This window comes from Nansenia antarctica (genome assembly GCF_963989245.1).
Source record: "Nansenia antarctica genome assembly, chromosome: 11".
In the NCBI taxonomy this organism is placed as follows: Eukaryota; Metazoa; Chordata; class Actinopteri; order Argentiniformes; family Microstomatidae; genus Nansenia; species Nansenia antarctica.
This window is the reverse complement of record NC_137681.1, coordinates 27,090,083-27,112,426: the sequence shown is the minus strand read 5'-3', so window position 1 is coordinate 27,112,426 and position 22,344 is coordinate 27,090,083. Positions and strand designations below refer to the sequence as shown.

At 48.8% G+C, this 22,344-nt stretch overlaps 1 protein-coding gene across 1 annotated transcript in view; it reads right to left on the bottom strand.

Annotated features, from left to right (window-relative positions):
• Positions 1 to 278: 278 nt before the first annotated feature.
• The window catches only part of nbr1a (NBR1 autophagy cargo receptor a), a gene marked incomplete at its 3' end in the record, with an annotated part of 35,056 nt that continues 12,990 nt past the window's right edge, over positions 279 to 22,344 (bottom strand). Inside the window, exons 9-21 of the mRNA XM_080542540.1 lie at positions 19,425 to 19,760; positions 18,793 to 18,958; positions 18,152 to 18,425; positions 15,227 to 15,366; positions 10,767 to 10,842; positions 10,087 to 10,197; positions 9,554 to 9,844; positions 8,112 to 8,297; positions 5,449 to 6,082; positions 4,872 to 4,975; positions 2,537 to 2,618; positions 945 to 1,041; positions 279 to 473 (exon numbers count right to left, since the gene is read on the bottom strand). Of these exons, the coding sequence (XP_080398666.1) occupies positions 279 to 473; positions 945 to 1,041; positions 2,537 to 2,618; positions 4,872 to 4,975; positions 5,449 to 6,082; positions 8,112 to 8,297; positions 9,554 to 9,844; positions 10,087 to 10,197; positions 10,767 to 10,842; positions 15,227 to 15,366; positions 18,152 to 18,425; positions 18,793 to 18,958; positions 19,425 to 19,760 (2,692 nt within the window). The remainder of the gene's footprint in view (positions 474 to 944; positions 1,042 to 2,536; positions 2,619 to 4,871; positions 4,976 to 5,448; positions 6,083 to 8,111; positions 8,298 to 9,553; positions 9,845 to 10,086; positions 10,198 to 10,766; positions 10,843 to 15,226; positions 15,367 to 18,151; positions 18,426 to 18,792; positions 18,959 to 19,424; positions 19,761 to 22,344) is intronic.

Genomic DNA, 22,344 nt, shown 5'->3' with positions numbered 1-22,344 from the left:
CTAGGGATTTGTTTTAGACGGAGCCACGGCAACCGGCTGTGTGTGGTTGTATCTCTCTCTCTCCCTCTCTCTCCCTCTCCCTCTCTCCCTCTCTCTCTCTCTCTCTCTCTCTCTCTCTCTCTCTCCCTCTCTCTCTCCCTCTCTCTCTCCCTCTCTCCCTCTCTCCCTCTCTCTCTTTCTCTCACTCTCTCTCCCTCTTTCTCTCTCTCCCTCTCTCTCTCTCTCTCTCTCTCTCTCCCTCTCTCCCCCTCGGTGGTTGGTAGCCCCCCCCCCCCCCCTTAGTGGCGGGTGGTGGTGGTGGTGTTGGGCCCCCCCCCCTCCCTGTGGGTCAGCTGGACCAGCTCGTTGACGGTGTGGGGCAGGCTGTAGCGGTGCTTCCTCAGCAGGCGCTGGTTCAGACCCGGGTCTCTGAAGCCCATCTCCAGCAGCACCGCCATCATGGAGGCGTCCTGGCTGGCAGGGTCGATGCCGCGCTGGGGGTGAAAGGTCAACGTTTAGCGAGAAAGGTCAACGTTTAGCGAGAAAGGACAATGTTTAGAGAGAAAGGTCAACGTTTAGAGAGAATGGTCAAAGTTTAGAGAGAATGGTCAAAGTTTAGTCTGGGTTTCTTTTTTTTCTTTTTTATATACATTTCAAGTTCAGACAGAGTCTGGCCAAGCATGACCCCCCCACCCCCTGGGTCTACCTGTATGGTGGGGGGGGAGGGGGGGTCTACGTGTGTTATTACATAGCGCAGGATACTATTGCTACTTGCACAGAACTTTATGTTCAGCACTTTATGTCTCTCATGTCCTGTGTCTTTTTATTGTTACTATTGTCTTTTTCTGGCACAGTGTACAGTGTACATTTCATTTCGCTGCATGTTTTACTTTGTATTTCTGTGCATGTGACAAATAAAGTACCCTTGAACCCTGTATGGTGGGGGGGGGGGAGGGGGGGTCTACCTGTATGGTGCTCTGGCCTGTGAAGAGAGCCTTGTAGGCAGACGCTGCCACCGACAGAGCCCCTTTGACCAGGCCGTCTGTGAGGCCTCCATGGCCCCTGAGGAAACACAACACAGAGCGTTAAGCGTTATGGAACAAGAAGCCGTGGGATATCCTGGATATTAGCACAGCTAGCGGGGTGGTTAGGCAGACGCTTTTATACAACGGTTACCACATTTATCGATCAATATTTCACAAAAGACAAACTTTGAATGAATGTATTTTAATGTAACTAGATGTTTTATTGTAAGTGTATTCATCCACTGCTGAACAGTTGTTTATCGGTTGCTAAGCAACGGTAATAATGTAACTTCGATATCGGTAATATATACAAACGCAGAGTAATATGAAAAGATGTGTCAACATTCCATTTAGCCGTGCGTATATCATGGATATCGGCACGGCTGGAACGCAAACTGACCAATAGAGACAATGGACCGGATCCATCCAAGCAATATCACACGAGAGGGAGTGCTGTTATACTGAATATCAGCACGGCTGTGATTCGGTCGTAGGTACGAGGCCGCAGGCCGAGTAGGAAGACAGTCACAGCCATGCTGATATTCAGTATAACAGCATGACCTCGAGTGTGATATTGCTTTTATACAACAGTTCTACAGTGCCATTTATTAGTTAACAGTAACAAGCGACAACAGATTATGATTTGTTTGTTTATTTAATCATTTATTTCGGCTCCGCCAACAAAAAATTGTTCCGCAACTGAACTTCAACTGGACTGTAATGTGGGTTAAGCGCCCCCTCCCCTCTCTGTTGTCTACAGGGAACACTCTGTTCCAGGGACAGACACTGTGGCTGCGGCGGAGGTTGGCGACAGCTTTCGTCACCACAGTGAGCGTGCCACCGCCGAGAGCGACAAGAGGTTGTGTGGCTCACACATCACACTGTTCATCAGTGTTCATGCCACGCGACGTTAGTTCCGTAAATGTGTTATTATTATCATTTTGTCTCACTCTGTGGCAGTTGCATCACCTACTGGGTTTATCACGTGGTAAAAATATGGTAATACATGAGACAGGAGACATTCAAATCAATTCAACTGGTAGACACAATTCAACTACTACACTCCCATCAATTACATGACACTTGCTGTCAGTTTGACACGTAGGTATGTGTAAAAGCATGTGCCTGAGGCTTGTCAGAGGGTAGTTTCAAGTTTCAGTTTCAAGTTTATTGTCACATTACACAAGTGTAAGAGAGTAAAGTTCTTAAGGCCAATGATTTTGTCGTACCGCCGAATTCGATTCCATTGTTTTGAATGAGACCCAATGAGACCATGCACACGGCGTGCGATGCGATATTGTCGCACGACAACATTCGATTCTCCATTCACATTCATTCATTCATTGGTGTGAATTGAGAATCGAATGTTGTCGTGCGACAAAATCGCACGCCGTGTGCATTGGCCTTTAGGCTTCAATTCCTGACATTGCAGCATAAGGCAATAGGCATAACACAAGACAATAAAAAAATAAGTGACAATTATTTACAATTAGCAGTATTTTGCAATTTACAAATGTTTTGGGAAGCCCCACCTTGGGTGCAGGGTGCTGCTGCCTCTGGGGCTGTATGTCTCAAAGGCGCTGGCCGAACCTGCCGGTCTGGTTGGGCCCGACACTGGGACACACATGGGAGAGAGAAACATGCTGGGTGAGAGACAGTCACGACTGCTGTCAGGACTGCAGAGTCACTACGTATCTTCTGTCAGGACTGCAGAGTCACTACCTATCTGCTGTCAGGCCGCAGAGTCACTACCTATCTACTATCAGGACTGCAGAGTCACTACCTATCTTCTGTCAGAACTGCAGAGTCTCTACCTATCTTCTGTCAGGACTGCAGTCACTACCTATCTCCTGTCAGGACTGCAGTCACTACCTATCTGCTGTCAGGACTGCAGTCACTACCTATCTGCTGTCAGGACTGCAGAGTCACCACCTATCTTCTGTCAGGACTGCAGTCACTACCTATCTGCTGTCAGGACTGCAGTCACTACCTATCTGCTGTCAGGACTGCAGAGTCACTACCTATCTGCTGTCAGGACTGCAGAGTCTCTACCTATCTTCTGTCAGGACTGCAGAGTCACTACCTATCTGCTGTCAGAACTGCAGAGTCTCTACCTATCTTCTGTCAGGACTGCAGTCACTACCTATCTGCTGTCAGGACTGCAAAGTCACTACCTATCTGCTGTCAGGACTGCAAAGTCACTACCTATCTGCTGTCAGGACTGTAGAGTCACTACCTATCTGCTGTCAGGACTGCAGAGTCACTACCTATCTGCTGTCAGAACTGCAGTCACTACCTATCTGCTGTCAGGACTGCAGAGTCACTATCTATCTTCCATCGTAGACTGAAGACATGTGTCTTCAGGCTACACCTTGACTGTCCCTCCTAAATACTTCTTCATCCCCACTACCCCCCTGTACAGTTTCTCTACTGTAAAAAAAGAAGGAACAAGTGACTCTTCCACAATGCTTATAGCATTGTGACTGCCAATGGCCCCTGTTCCTAAATTTGTTTTTCTTATGATGACTGATGTATAGATGGTTCACTAACTTTAGATAAATGTATTTGTTGTAAGTTGCTTTGGATAAAGGCATCTGCTAAATGTCTTAAATGTAAATGAGAGGTACTGTAGCCATACAGTGTAGAGCTACGGCATGCGCGGAAAATAGGACGAGATACTGAAACAGAGATGGAGAGAAAATAGTACTTTTTGAGCGTTAGATAGATACACACGTTTTGCTGAAGTAAGAGGTCTTGAAATTACTTTTCAGTTCCTGTATTTCCAAAAGGGGAACACATGTTTCCTTTTTGGCCACAGAAGATGAAGTAAACAGATCCTCAAAATTATATACAGTACATGGCCTAAAAACACACTGCCTAAAGGTCCTTGTTAAGAATTTTTTTTTATTATAAAAAAAAAGAGTTGCGGAAGTCCAATGACTCAAGTAATAGAATGTCAGTTTACTGTGTGGCCTTTGAGACACATTGCTAATGTGGCTAATTATGTGACAGGGTCTGGTCAAAAAAGTCCTCAAGTAGGGCATGGTCATTTTTCTGTATTTTTTCAGGTTATGAAAGTGCAAATTACGTGTCATACATTGAACTATTGACAATTGTTGAAGAAGATATGCTTATTTGAATGTTGGTCCACCTCAAACCAAATATCTCTCTGAATCAAAACACACGCAAAACAGCGGCCAGTAGGCTAGTGCTAAAAAGTAACATTGATATGAACATCTTACTGCATGTTTAGCACATCTCAACACGCTGATCGAACATCAACATGCTAAAAACACATAACTACACATAACTAGATGATCACACAGTCCTTGCTTTTGAACACGTCCTAAAACGTAAGTTTGTTTACAAGCCATGTATCACTAACCCAGTAGCCTATGGCAGACGAGACAGTGAATCCAATTCACAAATTATCTATTGACGAACATTTTTGACATGCGTCCCTTTTCACCAGACCATGTCACATATGTGTACATACCTAATTTTAGATATTAGTCTAATTTATACATCTGTATCTATACCACACTGTACATAGCTACCTTAACTGTACATCATTTCGCTGCCTGGTACTTGTCCTCTGCAAAGACAATAAAGTTGAATCTAATCTAGCCTAGCCTAACCTAACCTAGCCTAGCCTAGCCTAACCTAGCCTAGCCTAACCTAGCCTAGCCTAGCCTAACCTAGCCTAACCTAGCCTAGCCTAGCCTAACCTAGCCTAACCTAGCCTAGCCTAGCCTAACCTAGCCTAACCTTACCTAGCCTAACCTAGCCTAACCTAGCTTAACCTAGCCTGTGGTTGGTGCAGTGAACAGTGAAAGGGGTACAGGTGGTGATGAGAGAGAGACCCACCACTCAGATGGACTCCAGGGTGACACAGCTGCACTGCTCCAGACTGAGCACCAGACTGAGGACCAGACTGAGGACCGGGCTCTGCAACATACAGCGCTTCTGACCTGAGAACCAAACAGAATGACACTGAATTAAAGACTGAATTAAGACTGAATTAAAGACTGATTATACAATAGTTAGTTCCGGTCAAGTAATTTGATTGTACAAGAGGCATTTCATGAGTGCCGATATACAGTATAACAGCATTCCCTCTTGTGTGATATTGCTTAACTAACAAAAATGTGCTTTCTATAATTAAAGTCAGCTTTCTATACATAAAGTTAGTTTTCTATAACTAAAGTTAGCTTTCTATAGTTTAAGTTATAGAATAAGTAAAGAAAACATGTTGGGCTGGTTTCATGGACGCAGATTAAGACTAATCCTAGACTAAAGAGCATCCTTAATGGAGATTTCCCATTGCCAGTGTGATGTAATCTGGACTAAGGGCTCAAACCTTGTCTGTGAAACCGGCCCGTAGTGTGTTAGCTAGTTAAAGTGAGGTAGTTGTTCAGTGAGGTGTTGGTATCTCCCTGCTCACCTGTTGTGTGTGTAGAATCCTGCAGGGGGCAGCAGAGGGATCGACGGTGGCGGTGGCACCACCTCAGGGGTGAGGGGCACAGCGTCCAGCGTCTGGGAGGCACACAGCATCTGGTTGACGCTGCTGTGGATGGGGGGAGCCGCCGCTGGAGCCGCCTCCCCCCCGTCCTGCCCCCCCCCTTCTGGGGTAGCCAGCAGGACCTCGCCTCCCCTCTGCGCTCCCTCCATCTCTGAGGAAACAACCCCGCTGCCCTCATGCCCCGCCCCTTCCGGCGTGGCCCTATCCAACTCCTCCAGATCCTCTGGCTCCTCCTCTGGCTCCTCCTCCTCCTCAAAGTCAAGCCCCTCCCCTCCGGGCTGCGAGAGGGCGGAGCTATACATGGACTCGCCCAATGGCCTGCTGGTGTCGAAGCAGTCTGGCAGGACGATGATGTAATCGTCACAGGAGGAGGACGAGGACGAGGCCTGGCTGCTCACCTCATCCCAGTCACCCAATTCTTCTACTACTACTACTACTACTTCTTCATCATCCTCCTCCTCCTCCTCCTCCTCCTCATCATCTTTCTGGTCCTTCTTCTCCTCCTCATCCTCCTCTTCCTCGGTCAGTGCGTCAACCTCCGGGACCAGAGGCACATCTGAGGACAGAAGGCGTCATGGTTGAACAGACATCCGTTGACAACCGATCGACAGTCGCAATCAAAATGATTCAACCCCCATTGATCTATTAGAAGCCAAATTGGCACCAGACCTACAGTATGTGTAGCTCCCATAGAAATGTATCAAGGACATTGACACTATATTGCACATTAGGTTTATTGCCAAAAGTATACAAGTTCTCAGCTGTTTGCAATAAACAAATGACACAAGAACTGTTTAAATAGTTCAACGCAACTAATATTACAAGTTTTTTTTTATCCAGATTCAACACAAAATGCTATTTTAATGACTACTGCAGTTTCAAAATTATTCAACCCCTTCATGACAAGCATCTTCAGTACTTAGCCAGCCCAGGGCTGTGTTCGGAATGGTATACTAGCATACTGCATACTAGCATACTCAATGAGTATATACTGCATACTACCTACTAAATTCATAATTAAGTAGGTTAAGTATCCGAAAACCAGCCAATCATTATGCATATTGCATACCTCCTCCCAGAATGCCTCCCAGAATGCATTTCGCCGGGAACGGCGAATTTAAACCTCCATTTTAAACCTCCATTAGCTATATGTAATTTTGGCTTTACAAGTGTTAACATGTCATTTTATGAAGTTTTAATATGTTTTCAGGCGAGAAAGTAACCACATATATTCCCAAAATGTGTCCAGTTTACCAAAATAACCCGTTTATATATCTGATCTGACGATTTTTTGCGTCTTCCGTTCGCTAGCTGCGTTCGTAAATTCGCCCTGGAAATATGATCAGCACTCATGGAATGCCTCTTGTCCAATCAAATTACCTGGTCCCTTTATGACGTTGCACCCAGTGTGCGCTTCGGCGCTCTCAGAGCGATTTTACGAACGCACCCTACGTTTACCTTCACACACTCGACAGAAATATCGTAACATAATTACAACACGTTGTAAAATGATTTGGGGGGCCAATATCTTAAGTATATCTCAAGTAACTAGCTTACTATATTGTTGTCTTAACAGTTGGTAAAATAACATGATTAAAATAAATATATATGAGCAATAACATATCGTGGGCTGCAGCAAGCACAATAACAACCCAACCTGTCCGTCTGACGCTACAATACTGGGATCATTCGTGATTGGGCTACTAGCAGTCAAATACTAGGTGAACATGTGTGTAAGACACAAATAAACGTGGATGTCATGCATTTCAAGTGGCATATTTGTAATCATGACGACTAGCCTGGTCTAAGAATGCATTTCACCATGTTAATGTAGTGAAAATACCACCGCTCATCCGTGATCAGACTTGATCAGCTGGGGTGCTGCAGCTGAAGAGCATCAAATAGAGTGCAAGAAAGCAGCATCTGCACACTCAAATATGTGCAAAAAACGATGTTTATTGCAAGCTTTCGGTCCCCAGGCTATCGGACAATGTAAACAAAAGCTGTATGAGTTTGACGAGGCTGAAAGCGCACAGGGTTGCCAGATGGGATTGACAATTTACAGCCTAAACTTTCTATAACCTCAAAATCAAGTAGCCCATTCGGCGGTAACCCGCCCCATCTGGCAACCCTGGACGCAACTCTGCAACTCTGGACGCGAAATGCATTTAGGGAAATAGGAGACGAGATAGTGTCCATCAAAACCGACTTCAAATTTCCCAGAAATAACTGCTCGCCTACTAAATTTCTCGCATACTCAAATCTCGCATACTGTACGTTCGGAACGTACTACATACGGTACTCAAAATCTACGTCATATCTAGTATGAGTAGTATGCTAGTACGCTATTCCGAACACAGCCCAGGTATTATGTGTTCTATCTCAAGCACACCTGAACTAATGAAGGCCCTTGATTAAGCTCCAGGTGTGCTTGAAACAGGGGGTTGGGTAATTGATTTGATTAGATCCCTCTGGTCCTAGGTGACTGACAGTGTTTAGTAGTGAACGGCTTCATCTTAACTTAACTACCAGGGGACGTATCACGGACGTCTTGAGATGGGGAAGGTGGGGGAAGTTTCTCTTACCCGGGACGGTGTCCCCCTCCTCCTCCTCCTGCAGTGTGATCTGAGGGGGGACGAAACAGGGGGGTGGACACTGGACCCTCATAACCCCTCCAAACCTGAGGGGAGGTCCCCCTCCCCCCTCCACCTCCGCCCCTGCAGCTCTCTCCTCCACCTCCTCCATGTCCCTCTGCCAGCTGAACCCAGAACCTGGGGGGGGGAGACACACAGTTCGTAACTAAATAAATATCCTTCATTTAACCAGGAGGTCCCTTGAGATTAAAGTCTCTTTTTCGAGGGAGACCTGGCCAAGAAAGCACACAACGTACGCAATTTTAAAGAAGCGCAGCCCTTTTTATAAATAATGCTTACGTCCGTTTAGAAAAATGTGCTTACGTGCAAGTTAAAGATGACGTTCAAGTACGTTTTTAGAAATGAGGCCTCAGATTATTAAACTGTAGTGTGTTCTGGAGGTTATTCCATGACCAGATTATTAAACTTTAGTGTGTTCTGGAGGTTATGACCAGATTATTAAAACGTAGTGCGTTCTGAAGGTTATTCCATGACCAGGGCGCGAAATAAGAGAAAGCTGCTTTGCCAAGTTCCAAGCGAGACCTGGGTACCTGGTAGAGCAACCATCTAGTTTGGAGTATGTTATTAGAACCAAAGACAGAAAGCATAAGGCTAACATTGTTCAGTTGAGCAGTGTTTCCTCTACATGCATTTCATCGTGGCGGTCCGCCACGATGGAATTTCCTCCGCCACCATTCAGATTTCTCAACCCAAAAAAAAAAAAAAGATTTAGGCCGCTTTTCAGACCTTCACAGCGCTAGACACACCCACAAGCGCGAAGCGACGCGCTTGCAAAACTGTTTTGTGATTCCTCATTTAAATTACGTTGTACCTGTTACAATGACAATAAAGATCATTCATCTTCATCAAGATGAGAGATGGAGCGATCCGCTCACACAGCTGTCCCGCATCCGCTAATCAGCGCAGCACCGAACCGCCGGGCTCGTTGAGCGGATGCGAGGCAGCTGTGCCCGGGACCGGCCACTTCACATAAAGGAAGGAAGGAAGGAAGGAAAGAAAGAAAGCCGTGCACAAACGAGAGCTAAGTCAGACCGGGACGCTGCCAGTATGTGTGAGAGCCGGACTGCCGGCGTGAACATTTGAACCGTGTCATTTTATTTAATGGACCATTTCGTTGTCTGGTACCTGTACTGTAGCAATGACAAATAAAGTCCATTCCATTCCATTCCAGAGAGGGACGGACGGACGGACTACCCTTGTTTTTAATTTACAGGAAAACATTTTATTTTTTTGGGCCATCCTCGAGTTTTGGCTGAAATTACGTAGTTGTTTTGAGCGCGCGTGCGCGGGCGGTCAGCACTACCCGCCACCATTGTAAAAATTCCTGGAGGAAACACTGGTTGAGCATTATTATGGTAACTTATTTGGCACACCTCTGGGTGTGTGGTGGCTGGGTCTGGGCAGGTGGCTGGGTCTGGGCAGGTGGCTGGGTCTGGGCAGGTGGCTGGGTCTGGGCAGGTGGCTGGGCCTGGGCAGGTGGCTGGGTCTGGGCAGGTGGCTGGGTCTGGGCAGGGCCCTGCACAGGGGTCTGTGTTCGGGGGCCTCTTCCATGGTGAGGGAGCGCACCACCATCTCACACAGGAACTGAGCCCCACTTATGTCCTCGTCCCTCTCTTCAGGAGACGGGGGGTCGGGGTGGTCTCCCTGGAGCCCCCCATGTCCCCCTGGACGCCCCCAGACAGACCAAAACACACACTCATTAGGTAGTGATATCATATATAATGATATAATATGATATGACGATTCACGGCTTTACCTAAGAATCTCAAGGTCTCAAATCATCTCCACTATTTAAATCAATAACAAACATTGCAGCAACTACTAAAAATACCATTCATGACTGTTATCCCTTGTTTAGGGAACAGGAAGGGAGGGGGATGCAGGGCTGGCCTCCACACACTCTTACCTAGGAAGTGGTTGTGCCCTTTGACCTCGTCGGGGTCTCTAGCCAGCGCAGGGCTGGCTCTCTCCAGGACCGGACCCTCGTGAGGCAGGGGGGACATGCAGGGCGTCAGGTCTACCCAGGACACACACAGGACAAGCTGTCACTAGTTGCAAGATAGCGACTAAATACAGACACAGTACCTGCAGTCTCACACGCCATATCGGGAAGGGCAGTGGTTGAATACAGTTATAATAACACTTATATATATATATTTTTTTTAATTCATTGTCTATTTCTATTATATGTATTTATTTTCTATATATACAGTATATATGTGTATCTATTCTTGACCCATCCTTTTTCTGTATTTTTTTATGCTATATGTAAAGCACTTTGAATTGCCCCTGTTGTATGAAATGTGCTATACAAATAAACTTGCCTTGCCTAGAATAATAGGCATGTTCAGATTTTAGCAAAGGGTAAAGAATATCTATCACATGGGTGTAAACTGGTGTGAACTGGTGATGACCATATTTCTTTTGCCTGAAAGCAAAGAAAATGATCAATGCGCGAATGCAGATCTACATGATTCATGTGCATGACCTATTTTGAGGTAAAAAAAAAAAATAAAGGCAGATTTTGCCAAAGGTGACAAGTTTGCACCCTTGTTATCACGTGTTGTGGTCTTGTATATTTCTTACCAACTGGAGTATTGTTGGGGACTTTCTCTAACTCCTGGACAATGTTTATGTCGAGTAACTCAAAGGACAACAGGTCCTGAAAAGGCAAAAACAAACATATTTCAGAGACATCAACAAACTGTAGGGCTTAAACAAGCTGAACACATTATGCCCTGACCTATGACCTATGACCTGTCCTGAGTGTCCAGGGGGGTATTCCTAGAAGGGCGATTAGAGCCGATCCTGGCTAGTTTTTCTAATTTGTAATAATTTCAGCTCAAGTTCCGTTCCATGAATGTGGCACAAATAACTAGCTGCTTGGTTGCTATGCAACCAATCCTTCAGAACAAACCTGGTAGCGACCAGGTTTACGGTCAGCTCTATCAGGGGCATCAGGGGCTAGGGGAGGCAGCTCTATCAGGGGCTAGGGGAGGCAGCTCTATCAGGGGCTAGGGGAGGCAGCTCTATCAGGGGCTAGGGGAGGCAGCTCTATCAGGGGCTAGGGGAGGCAGCTCTATCAGGGGCTAGGGGAGGCAGCTCTATCAGGGGCTAGGGGAGGCAGCTCTATCAGGGGCTAGGGGGGGCAGCTCTATCAGGGGCTAGGGGAGGCAGCTCTATCAGGGGCTAGGGGAGGCAGCTCTATCAGGGGCTAGGGGAGGCAGCTCTATCAGGGGCTAGGGGGGGCAGCTCTATCAGGGGCTAGGGGAGGCAGCTCTATCAGGGGCTAGGGGAGGCAGCTCTATCAGGGGCTAGGGGAGGCAGCTCTATCAGGGGCTAGGGGGGGCAGCTCTATCAGGGGCTAGGGGAGGCAGCTCTATCAGGGGCTAGGGGAGGCAGCTCTATCAGGGGCTAGGGGAGGCAGCTCTATCAGGGGCTAGGGGAGGCAGCTCTATCAGGGGCTAGGGGAGTCAGCTCTATCAGGGGCTAGGGGAGGCAGCTCTATCAGAGGCTAGGGGGGGCAGCTCTATCAGGGGCTAGGGGAGGCAGCTCTATCAGGGGCTAGGGGAGGCAGCTCTATCAGGGGTTAGGGGAGGCAGCTCTATCAGGGGCTAGGGGAGGCAGCTCTATCAGGGGCTAGGGGAGGCAGCTCTATCAGGGGCTAGGGGGGGCAGCTCTATCAGGGGCTAGGGGAGGCAGCTCTATCAGGGGCTAGGGGGGCAGCTCTATCAGGGGCGAGGGGGGCAGCTCTATCAGGGGCTAGGGGAGGCAGCTCTATCAGGGGCTAGGGGAGGCAGCTCCATCAGGGGCTAGGGGAGGCAGCTCTATCAGGGGCTAGGGGAGGCAGCTCTATCAGGGGCTAGGGGAGGCAGCTCTATCAGGGGCTAGGGGAGGCAGCTCTATCAGGGGCTAGGGAGGCAGCTCTATCAGGGGCTAGGGGAGGCAGCTCTATCAGGGGCTAGGGAAGGCAGCTCTATCAGGGGCTAGGGGAGGCAGCTCTATCAGGGGCTAGGGGGGGCAGCTCTATCAGGGGCTAGGGGAGGCAGCTCTATCAGGGGCTAGGGGGGGCAGCTCTATCAGGGGCTAGGGGAGGCAGCTCTATCAGGGGCTAGGGGGGCAGCTCTATCAGGGGCTAGGGGGGGCAGCTCTATCAGGGGCTAGGGGAGGCAGCTCTATCAGGGGCTAGGGGGGCAGCTCTATCAGGGGCTAGGGGGGGCAGCTCTATCAGGGGCTAGGGGGGCAGCTCTATCAGGGGCTAGGGGGGGCAGCTCTATCAGAGGCTAGGGGGGGCAGCTCTATCAGGGGCTAGGGGAGGCAGCTCTATCAGGGGCTAGGGGAGGCAGCTCTATCAGGGGTTAGGGGAGGCAGCTCTATCAGGGGCTAGGGGAGGCAGCTCTATCAGGGGCTAGGGGAGGCAGCTCTATCAGGGGCTAGGGGGGGCAGCTCTATCAGGGGCTAGGGGAGGCAGCTCTATCAGGGGCTAGGGGGGCAGCTCTATCAGGGGCGAGGGGGGCAGCTCTATCAGGGGCTAGGGGAGGCAGCTCTATCAGGGGCTAGGGGAGGCAGCTCCATCAGGGGCTAGGGGAGGCAGCTCTATCAGGGGCTAGGGGAGGCAGCTCTATCAGGGGCTAGGGGAGGCAGCTCTATCAGGGGCTAGGGGAGGCAGCTCTATCAGGGGCTAGGGGAGGCAGCTCTATCAGGGGCTAGGGGAGGCAGCTCTATCAGGGGCTAGGGAGGCAGCTCTATCAGGGGCTAGGGGAGGCAGCTCTATCAGGGGCTAGGGAAGGCAGCTCTATCAGGGGCTAGGGGAGGCAGCTCTATCAGGGGCTAGGGGGGGCAGCTCTATCAGGGGCTAGGGGAGGCAGCTCTATCAGGGGCTAGGGGGGGCAGCTCTATCAGGGGCTAGGGGAGGCAGCTCTATCAGGGGCTAGGGGGGCAGCTCTATCAGGGGCTAGGGGGGGCAGCTCTATCAGGGGCTAGGGGAGGCAGCTCTATCAGGGGCTAGGGGGGCAGCTCTATCAGGGGCTAGGGGGGGCAGCTCTATCAGGGGCTAGGGGGGCAGCTCTATCAGGGGCTAGGGGGGCAGCTCTATCAGGGGCTAGGGGGGCAGCTCTATAAGGGGCTAGGGGGGGCAGCTCCATCAGGGGCTAGGGGGGGCAGCTCTATCAGGGGCTAGGGGGGTCAGCTCTATCAGGGGCTAGGGGGGCAGCTCTATCAGGGGCTAGGGGGGGCAGCTCTATCAGGGGCTAGGGGGGGCAGCTCTATCAGGGGCTAGGGGGGGCAGCTCTATCAGGGGCTAGGGGGGGCAGCTCTATCAGGGGCTAGGGGGGGCAGCTCTATCAGGGGCTAGGGGGGGCAGCTCTATCAGGGGCTAGGGGGGGCAGCTCTATCAGGGGCTAGGGGGGGCAGCTCTATCAGGGGCTAGGGGGGGCAGCTCCATCAGGGGCTAGGGGGGGCAGCTCTATCAGGGGATAGGGGGGGCAGCTCTATCAGGGGCTAGGGGGGGCAGCTCTATCAGGGGCTAGGGGGGGCAGCTCTATCAGGGGCTAGGGGGGCAGCTCTATCAGGGGCTAGGGGGGGCAGCTCTATCAGGGGCTAGGGGGGGCAGCTCTATCAGGGGCTGGGGGGCAGCTCTATCAGGGGCTAGGGGGGGCAGCTCTATCAGGGGCTAGGGGGGCAGCTCCATCAGGGGCTAGGGGGGCAGCTCCATCAGGGGCTAGGGGGGGCAGCTCTATCAGGGGCTAGGGGGGCAGCTCTATCAGGGGCTAGGGGGGGCAGCTCCATCAGGGGCTAGGGGAGGCAGCTCTATCAGGGGCTAGGGGGGCAGCTCTATCAGGGGCTAGGGGGGGCAGCTCCATCAGGGGCTAGGGGGGCAGCTCTATCAGGGGCTAGGGGGGCAGCTCTATCAGGGGCTAGGGGGGCAGCTCTATCAGGGGCTAGGGGGGCAGCTCTATCAGGGGCTAGGGGGGGCAGCTCTATCAGGGGCTAGGGGGGGCAGCTCTATCAGGGGCTAGGGGGGGCAGCTCTATCAGGGGCTAGGGGGGGCAGCTCTATGAGGGGCTAGGGGGGGCAGCTCTATCAGGGAATAGGGGGGCAGCTCTATCAGGGGCTAGGGGGGCAGCTCTATCAGGGAATAGGGGGGCAGCTCTATCAGGGGCTAGGGGGGCAGCTCCATCAGGGGCTAGGGGGGCAGCTCTATCAGGGGCTAGGGGGGCAGCTCCATCAGGGGCTAGGGGAGGCAGCTCTATCAGGGGCTAGGGGGCAGCTCTATCAGGGGCTAGGGGAGGCAGCTCTATCAGGGGCTAGGGGGGGCAGCTCTATCAGGGGCTAGGGGGGCAGCTCTATCAGGGGCTAGGGGGCAGCTCTATCAGGGGCTAGGGGAGGCAGCTCTATCAGGGGCTAGGGGGGGCAGCTCTATCAGGGGCTAGGGGGGCAGCTCCATCAGGGGCTAGGGGGGCAGCTCTATCAGGGGCTAGGGGGCAGCTCTATCAGGGGCTAGGGGAGGCAGCTCTATCAGGGGCTAGGGGAGGCAGCTCTATCAGGGGCTAGGGGGGCAGCTCTATCAGGGGCTAGGGGGGGCAGCTCCATCAGGGGCTAGGGGGGCAGCTCTATCAGGGGCTAGGGGGCAGCTCTATCAGGGGCTAGGGGAGGCAGCTCTATCAGGGGCTAGGGGAGGCAGCTCTATCAGGGGCTAGGGGAGGCAGCTCTATCAGGGGCTAGGGGGGCAGCTCTATCAGGGGCTAGGGGAGGCAGCTCTATCAGGGGCTAGGGGAGGCAGCTCTTTCAGGGGCTAGGGGAGGCAGCTCTCTGTGTTAGGGGCTTGGGGGCAGCTCTATCAGGGGCTAGGGGGGCAGCTCTTTCAGGGGCTAGGGGAGGCAGCTCTCTGTGTTAGGGGCTTGGGGGCAGCTCAATCAGGGGCTAGGGGGGACAGCTCCATCAGGGAATAGGGGGGCAGCTCTATCAGGGGCTAGGGGGGGCAGCTCTATCAGGGGCTAGGGAAGGCAGCTCTCTGTGTTAGGGGCTTGGGGGGCAGCTCTCCTCACCTGTGCAGTGAGCAGGTCTACAGAGGGCAGGTAGAAGCCTCTATGGTAGCGGTCAAAAGACCAGACCAGACCACTGTCCCTGGAGCTGGGGCAGGACGACACCTCCTCCTTCTCCTCCTTCTCCACGGGCCTCCCCTCTTCTCTCTACAGCAGGGAGGAACACTCTCATGAGCAGCGGTTGGGACAACAACTGCAGCTGAATTCCAATAGCCGGAGGTATCATGAATGTATTCTTGTACTATTTTCTTGTCACCTGTGTTGAGCCAGTCAAACACAACCACTCCTTTTAACATATAGAGCTCTGATCGAAAGCACGTCAGGATCAAAACGCATCGGGTTGATGATGTCATAAACACCCTTGAGTGTGTGTCTGTACTAACTAAAAAAAACTCCTCTCTGAATCCAGGCAGACATAGAGACATAGAGACACAGAGACATACATAGAGACACATAGAGACATAGAGACATAGACATACATAGAGACATACATAGAGACATAGACATACATAGAGACATACATAGAGACAGACATACATAGAGACAGACATACATAGAGACATAGACATACATAGAGACATACATAGAGACATAGAGACATAGACATACATAGAGACAGACATACATAGAGACATACATAGAGACATAGAGACATAGACATACATAGAGACATAGACATACATAGAGACATAGACATACATAGAGACATAGACATACATAGAGACATAGAGACATAGACATACATAGAGACAGACATACATAGAGACATACATAGAGACATTAGGGATGGACGGTTTTTCGGTTAAACCGAAAACCGGGGTTTATAAAAATAGAAACGTTTTTTTATCAAAACCGTCTGAAACCGTATTATTATTATTATTATTATTTTTAGAAGAATAAAATAGAATAAGAATAAAACTGGAACATGTCACATGTTTGACGTGTGTGAAAATAACAATGATACAGTCTGAATCTGCCGCGCAATGAGTGAGAGGTTTGGTCAGTTGTGAAGAATAACTGAGGATTAATATCTAATTGGGATTATATTTAAGGGTAACGAATCACTCTATGGGAAAGATAGTTGCCTTCAGTTATTGGTAGATAGGAAAGGTTTTTTACAATTACTCGCTTACATTTAATAAGATCATTTTCGCTGCTCTCTGTAAAGCGCATTGGGTCACTTTTGTGAGAAATGCGCTATAGAAATAAAATGTGATTTGATTTGATATCAATCAATCAATCAAACTTTATTTATGTTCTATAGCACAAATCATGCATTGAATGTAACTCCAAGTGCAGTATTTACTAAACCACAATATAATAAAACAAGAGCTATACGGATCAAGAGTGTTTGTGCACAGCGCCACTGTGTGTGAAGGCGCTACTGAAAGTGATGACAGAACGCATGTCTCAGAAGATACGCGGTCACTTAGTGACGCAAAGGTAGTTCTGTATTTATCTCTATCTGTATTAGTACATTTATTTTGAAAGCTCTATTTTGACAGCTCTACCATGGGCACTTTTATTTTGATGGGGCATTGTTTGTTGATTGACTTACGACAGTTCAGGACGAGTCAGTCTCGCGGCATGTGGTTTTTATGAAAAGCGTATGTTCACTGCATAATTCTAAGTCTAATATTTCAGTGATTATTGAGCAGTATTCAAATATTTAAATACATTGAGCAGCAGCTGAAACTTTGTCTAAGAACCAAGATATTGAGAAAGCAGTTCATTCAATGAAGACGCTGTTCCAAGAGATGATCTTCCGTGCAGGCGTGCACCCTGGATCAGCGGAGCTGGTGTGTTAAGTGTTCATGTGTTTTCATGTATGGTGTAGCTTACAAAAGTCTGCCTTTCCACTTATATTTGTGAAACTAAGTAGCCTAAATGTGTTGCGACTGTGCTTACGGTGTTTTAATGGTGTTCGACATGAGTGTATTGTAGCAGTAGGGCTCAATTATTTGAAATTGGCGCTCTTTTTTTTACTGTATTTTTCGGTTAACCGGAAAACCCCGGTTTTACTCTCTGACGGTTTTTCGGTTTCAATAATTGGAAACCGTCCATCCCTAAGAGACATAGACATACATAGAGACATAGACATACATAGAGACATAGACATACATAGAGACATAGACATACATAGAGACATACATAGAGACATAGACATACATAGAGACATACATAGAGACATAGACATACATAGAGACATAGACATACATAGAGACATAGACATACATAGAGACATAGACATACATAGAGACAGACATACATAGAGACATACATAGAGACATACATAGAGACATACATAGAGACATACAGACACACATAGAGACATAAAGACATAGAGACAGACAGAGACATAAAGACATAGAGACATAGAGACAGAGACAGACATAGAGACAGAGACAGACAGAGACATAAAGACAGACCTTACTGTTACCTAGTTAACTAGAACACTACTTTACATTGTTAGCAGGCTCACAAAACAAGCTGTGTTAGCTGACTAGCGATGTGTCGTTGATTTTCAACAACGCAGAAATGTATTCACATTTTTCGAAAGAAAAGTCTGATCATTACATCGGATCCCGATATGAGGACCAAAGCATTAGAACGTCACATATCGTTAGCCTCAGCATAATTGCATAATAAGTCATGCTTCACTTGTGGTCAGCCGAGCCATCTCTGTATGTAGTGTCAAAAATGTCAAAGAGATGACTTGGGCAGATAGTGATATTGGAATGTAACAAGCATTCTGATAGGCTGACGGCATAGGCAACAATGCACAGTGAATCAGCAGTGTTAGGAGAGTAGTGTTAGGCAGATATCTCAATTTGGCCAAAATATGACTTTTATCATATTTATGCTATGAGGCAATTATGCTATGAGGCTAACGATCTGTGTATTAGAACGTGACCCAGGCTGGTAGACTTGCCGGGCGTTTGTTCTGAGGCCCGCTGTCCTGTCTGTCCTGTCCGCTGGCGTCAGTGTCGGTGCTGGGCTCCACCACGATGCTGCACCACACCCTGGGCCCGAACTGCCCCCCACGGTGCGCCAGGCGCCAGTGGGACGTGTAGGTGCCCCCCGTCGCCGGCGCAACGAAGGTCACGCTGACCACGCCCACCTGGCCGGGCTGCAGCAGGGGAACGGCGACCTCACGCCTCTCCTCCGACGCCAGGGGGAGGTTACCCCACATGAGCCTCAGCTGGGGAGGGACACACACGCACGCACGCACGCGCACACGCGCAGACACACACATGCGCACGCAGACACGCGCATGCACACACACGCACACGATCCACATTCACGCAGATACATACACACACGCACATGCACGCACACGCACACACACACACAAAACATCAACGGTGCACTTCAACTGAGAACAAAGGAGTGCTTTACCATTTATGGTTTAGACAATGAGTGTGTCAAATATTCACTAATGGTGGAGTTAGTTAGTTAGTTAGTTAGTTCTAGTACTCAGGTTAGAGACAGCAGGGGAGGCCTGAGCCTGTAGAGACAGCTAGCGAGGAGGAGGAGGAGGGGGGGGCAGGCCTGTCCTGGTGGGGTACCTTGGTCTCTGAGCTCCAGCTGAGGCTCCCAGAGTTCCTCATCTTCCAGTGTTTGATGAACTTGCTGCCAGGCTCCAGGCGCGTCCCGTCAGGCAGGTTTTCGTCCAGAAACAAGGCGTCCATAGTGGGCACCAAGGGGGGGTGGGAGGCCTCGGGAGGGGGAACCCTAGTTTACAGTGTACAGAGCATTGTTGTCAAACAGCCCTGGTTTCAATCAGACCTTCCACCTCTTCTATCTTAGCTTCTACGAATCAGAAAAAAAAAGCAGGATCCTTCTTTCTTTCTTTTTTTTTTTTTTTCTCTCTCTCTCTTTTTGTTTTTTTTTGCAGCTCAAAGCAATTAGAGAATTTCTATGAAGCAGCAGCAGTAGAAAGGCAGCAGATTCACATGTGTGTGAGGTAGGTTGTTCCTTCATCATCATCATCATCATCATCATCATCATCAATCATCATCCACCACCACCACCATCAGCCAGCCAGCCAGCCAAGTCAGCGAGCGATTAAAACTCATACAACTATTACAAAGATGGCAGATATAGTATCTTGAGAAAAGACTGTATTGTTTTTCCATGCTGGGTTCAAAGACTAGAGCACCCAGCACTCTGTGACGCCCTCCCGGAGTGTGGCGCTTACTCTGGGCTGGAGGCCTGGGGTTGTGGGGCCTGGGCCGGGCCTGGGGCTGGGGCTGGAGCTGGGCCTGGGGCTGGGGTTGGGCCTGGGGCTGGAGTTGGGCCTGAGGCCAGTCTTGGGGCTGGTTCTGTGGCCAGGGCAGGGGCTGAAGCCTGGGAGGAGGAGGCGGCAGCCATGTTGGACGTGCCAGAGGCGCTAGGGCCGTTCCCCTGCAGGCCCCTCTTCTCCAGCCTCAGCTTCTTCTTGATCTCCTTCACCTCCGCCTTCAGCTGCTTCTTCTCGGCTTTGAGGCGCTGTCTCTCGGCCTTGCGCACGATCCGGTCTCCTCGCCTCGGGAACCTGGGTGAGAGAAAACCAGAACAACATGAATGAAACAGCTGTCCTGCTTTTTCACATAAGGCTTGCTGTGTTTTCAAGAGCAGAGAGTTGTGGGTGCTATAAAGACACAAAGCTGAATGTACTATATTTTACTTGAACACACACATGCATGGACTGTATTAAGCCCAATTTATACTTCTGCGTAAAATCTACGCCGTAGCCTACGCCGTAGCCTGCGTAGGCTCACACGCACCTGTCCAAAAATGTAACTACGCGGCAGTGCCTACGCAGACCGTAAGCACTGTGATTGGTCCGCTTGGTAGCACATGATTCTGACATGATTCCGACTCTCTCGTCGGCCAAAATGCGGAAGCCATGACAGAAATGTCATTTACTTTTTCTGTAATTACTTATATAATCTATAAAGATTAGAAAAATTATGATGACCATCGTATTATCTTAGTTTAATGTCATTTCAATGCATCATATAACTTTTATTTACAACAAGCATAACAAAAAAATCGCTATTATGCCGCTATGAGTACACTGTTCCAACGGAGCGCCCCATGGAAGCGTCAAGCACAGCCTTCCCATAAGGAGCGCGATTCACATTTACGAGATGTACAATCCTGTTTATTTAGAAATAAATGATTACCTGTGGCGTTTGACAGCGGATGACGATAAGACATATTTAATGTAAAGTTATCTATAAGAACTGTGATTGGTCCGCTTGGTAGCGTCACATTCTGACTCTCTCGTAAATGCGGAAGCCATGACAGAAATGTACCGTAATTTACTTTTTCTGTAATTACTTATTAATAAAGATTAGAAAAATTATGATAACCATCGTATCATCTTAGTTTAATGTCATTTCAATCCATTATAGACATTTTCTTTTCAACAAGCATAAAAAATAAATCGATATTATGCCGCTATGAGTACACCGACCAACGCGACGCAGACCGATCAACGCAGAAGTATAAATTGGGAGAGCCCTTGCGTAGGCTACGGTGTAGCCGCGTGTAAATTCGACACAGAAGTATAAATTGGGCTTTACTTAGGTTAGGCTGTTTGGCTATGGAAGAATGTCTGCTGACAAAGGGGTGTTTTATGACATCTTGTAACACATCCTTTTGTCTCAAGAGCCATATGTTTTTGCCTCAGGAAATGGATGTCCTTATATGGGCATTTTAGGATGACTTCCTGTGAATCTGCCCTGACCTTTAACCTGGAACAACATTAGGCCAGAGTGACATCATATGTGAATGCCCCTTTTTCACACTCAAGTCACCAACTACAGTAATTGTAATAGGCTATTGTTTGAAACTGTATTTACATATTATTGTTTATAAATAGGGGAGTGGGCCCAAGGGGACCTTCTCTCTGATCCCAGCAACCCCCAGCAGCAAGCTCTCATATATTTTGTAAACCTGTGTACTTATAATCGTCTTAAAACTCTATATAATATTCTTGATTATTGTCCAACAAGTAACTTAAGAAAGATACAACATGAACAAACACATTCATATCGTCACCTTCTTCAAAATAATGGCTTACGTCACTTTTAAGGAAAATTATGTTTTTCATATATTCTAGATTTGGTTCTGTTTATTCTGTATTTCGCAAAACTTGAAAATATGACTTGGGCCGTTCTTTTAAGAAGGTGACAATATATAACATATTATATGTAGGATGCAACATACAGCATAATCAAATCAAATCAAGTTTTGACAAAAGATTTTCACAAAATGTGACCCAATGCACTTCACAGAGAGCAAGGAAGATTACTAAGATGGACATTTAAAGCTACATGATGACAGAACACTTGTGATATACAGTATATATATATATATGGATTCACTGAACATGAGGTTCACTGTGGGAAACTTCACCACAAAATGGCAAAGGCTCGAGAAGGGCATCATGGCAGGATGTACAATATCCGTGGTTCTGTTCATCGCCGCCATGAATCTACTACTAAAGGCAGGAGGGATGCAGTGTAGAGGGCCAAAAGCAGACGACAATACAAGACACCCGCCTGTAGAGCTTTCATGGATGATATAACTGTGATGACTCCATCAATCCAGGGAACACTAAGCTCACTGGAGAAGTTGGCTACATGGGCACGGATGCAATTCAAGGCAGGAAAATCTAGGAGCTTAAGTATCCTGAAAGGAAAGCTAACAAAAAACATCTTCAACATTCAAGGTTCTGAGATTCCAACGATTCAAGATCAAGGGATCCGATGCCTTGGAAAGCATTATGACAGCACGCTGAGGGACAGCGGCAACCTCAAAGACACCAAGGCTCAGCTAAACGTCTGGCTCAAAGCAATTGACAACAGCCAGCTGCTTGGGAGGTTTAAGGTGTGGAGCTTTCAGTACGTCCTCATACCAAGACTACAATGGCCATTCCTGCTGTATGACTTTCCCATGACTCAAGTGGAAGCGATGGAGAGACTGTGCAGTAAATTCGTTCGAAGATGGCTGGGCGTCCCCCCAAGTTTCAGCTCGATTAATCTGTATAGCAAGACCTCCAAGCTCCGCTTACCAGTTTCATCGGTCGTGGAAGAATTCAAAGCCACCAAGGCAAGAGCAGTCAGCAC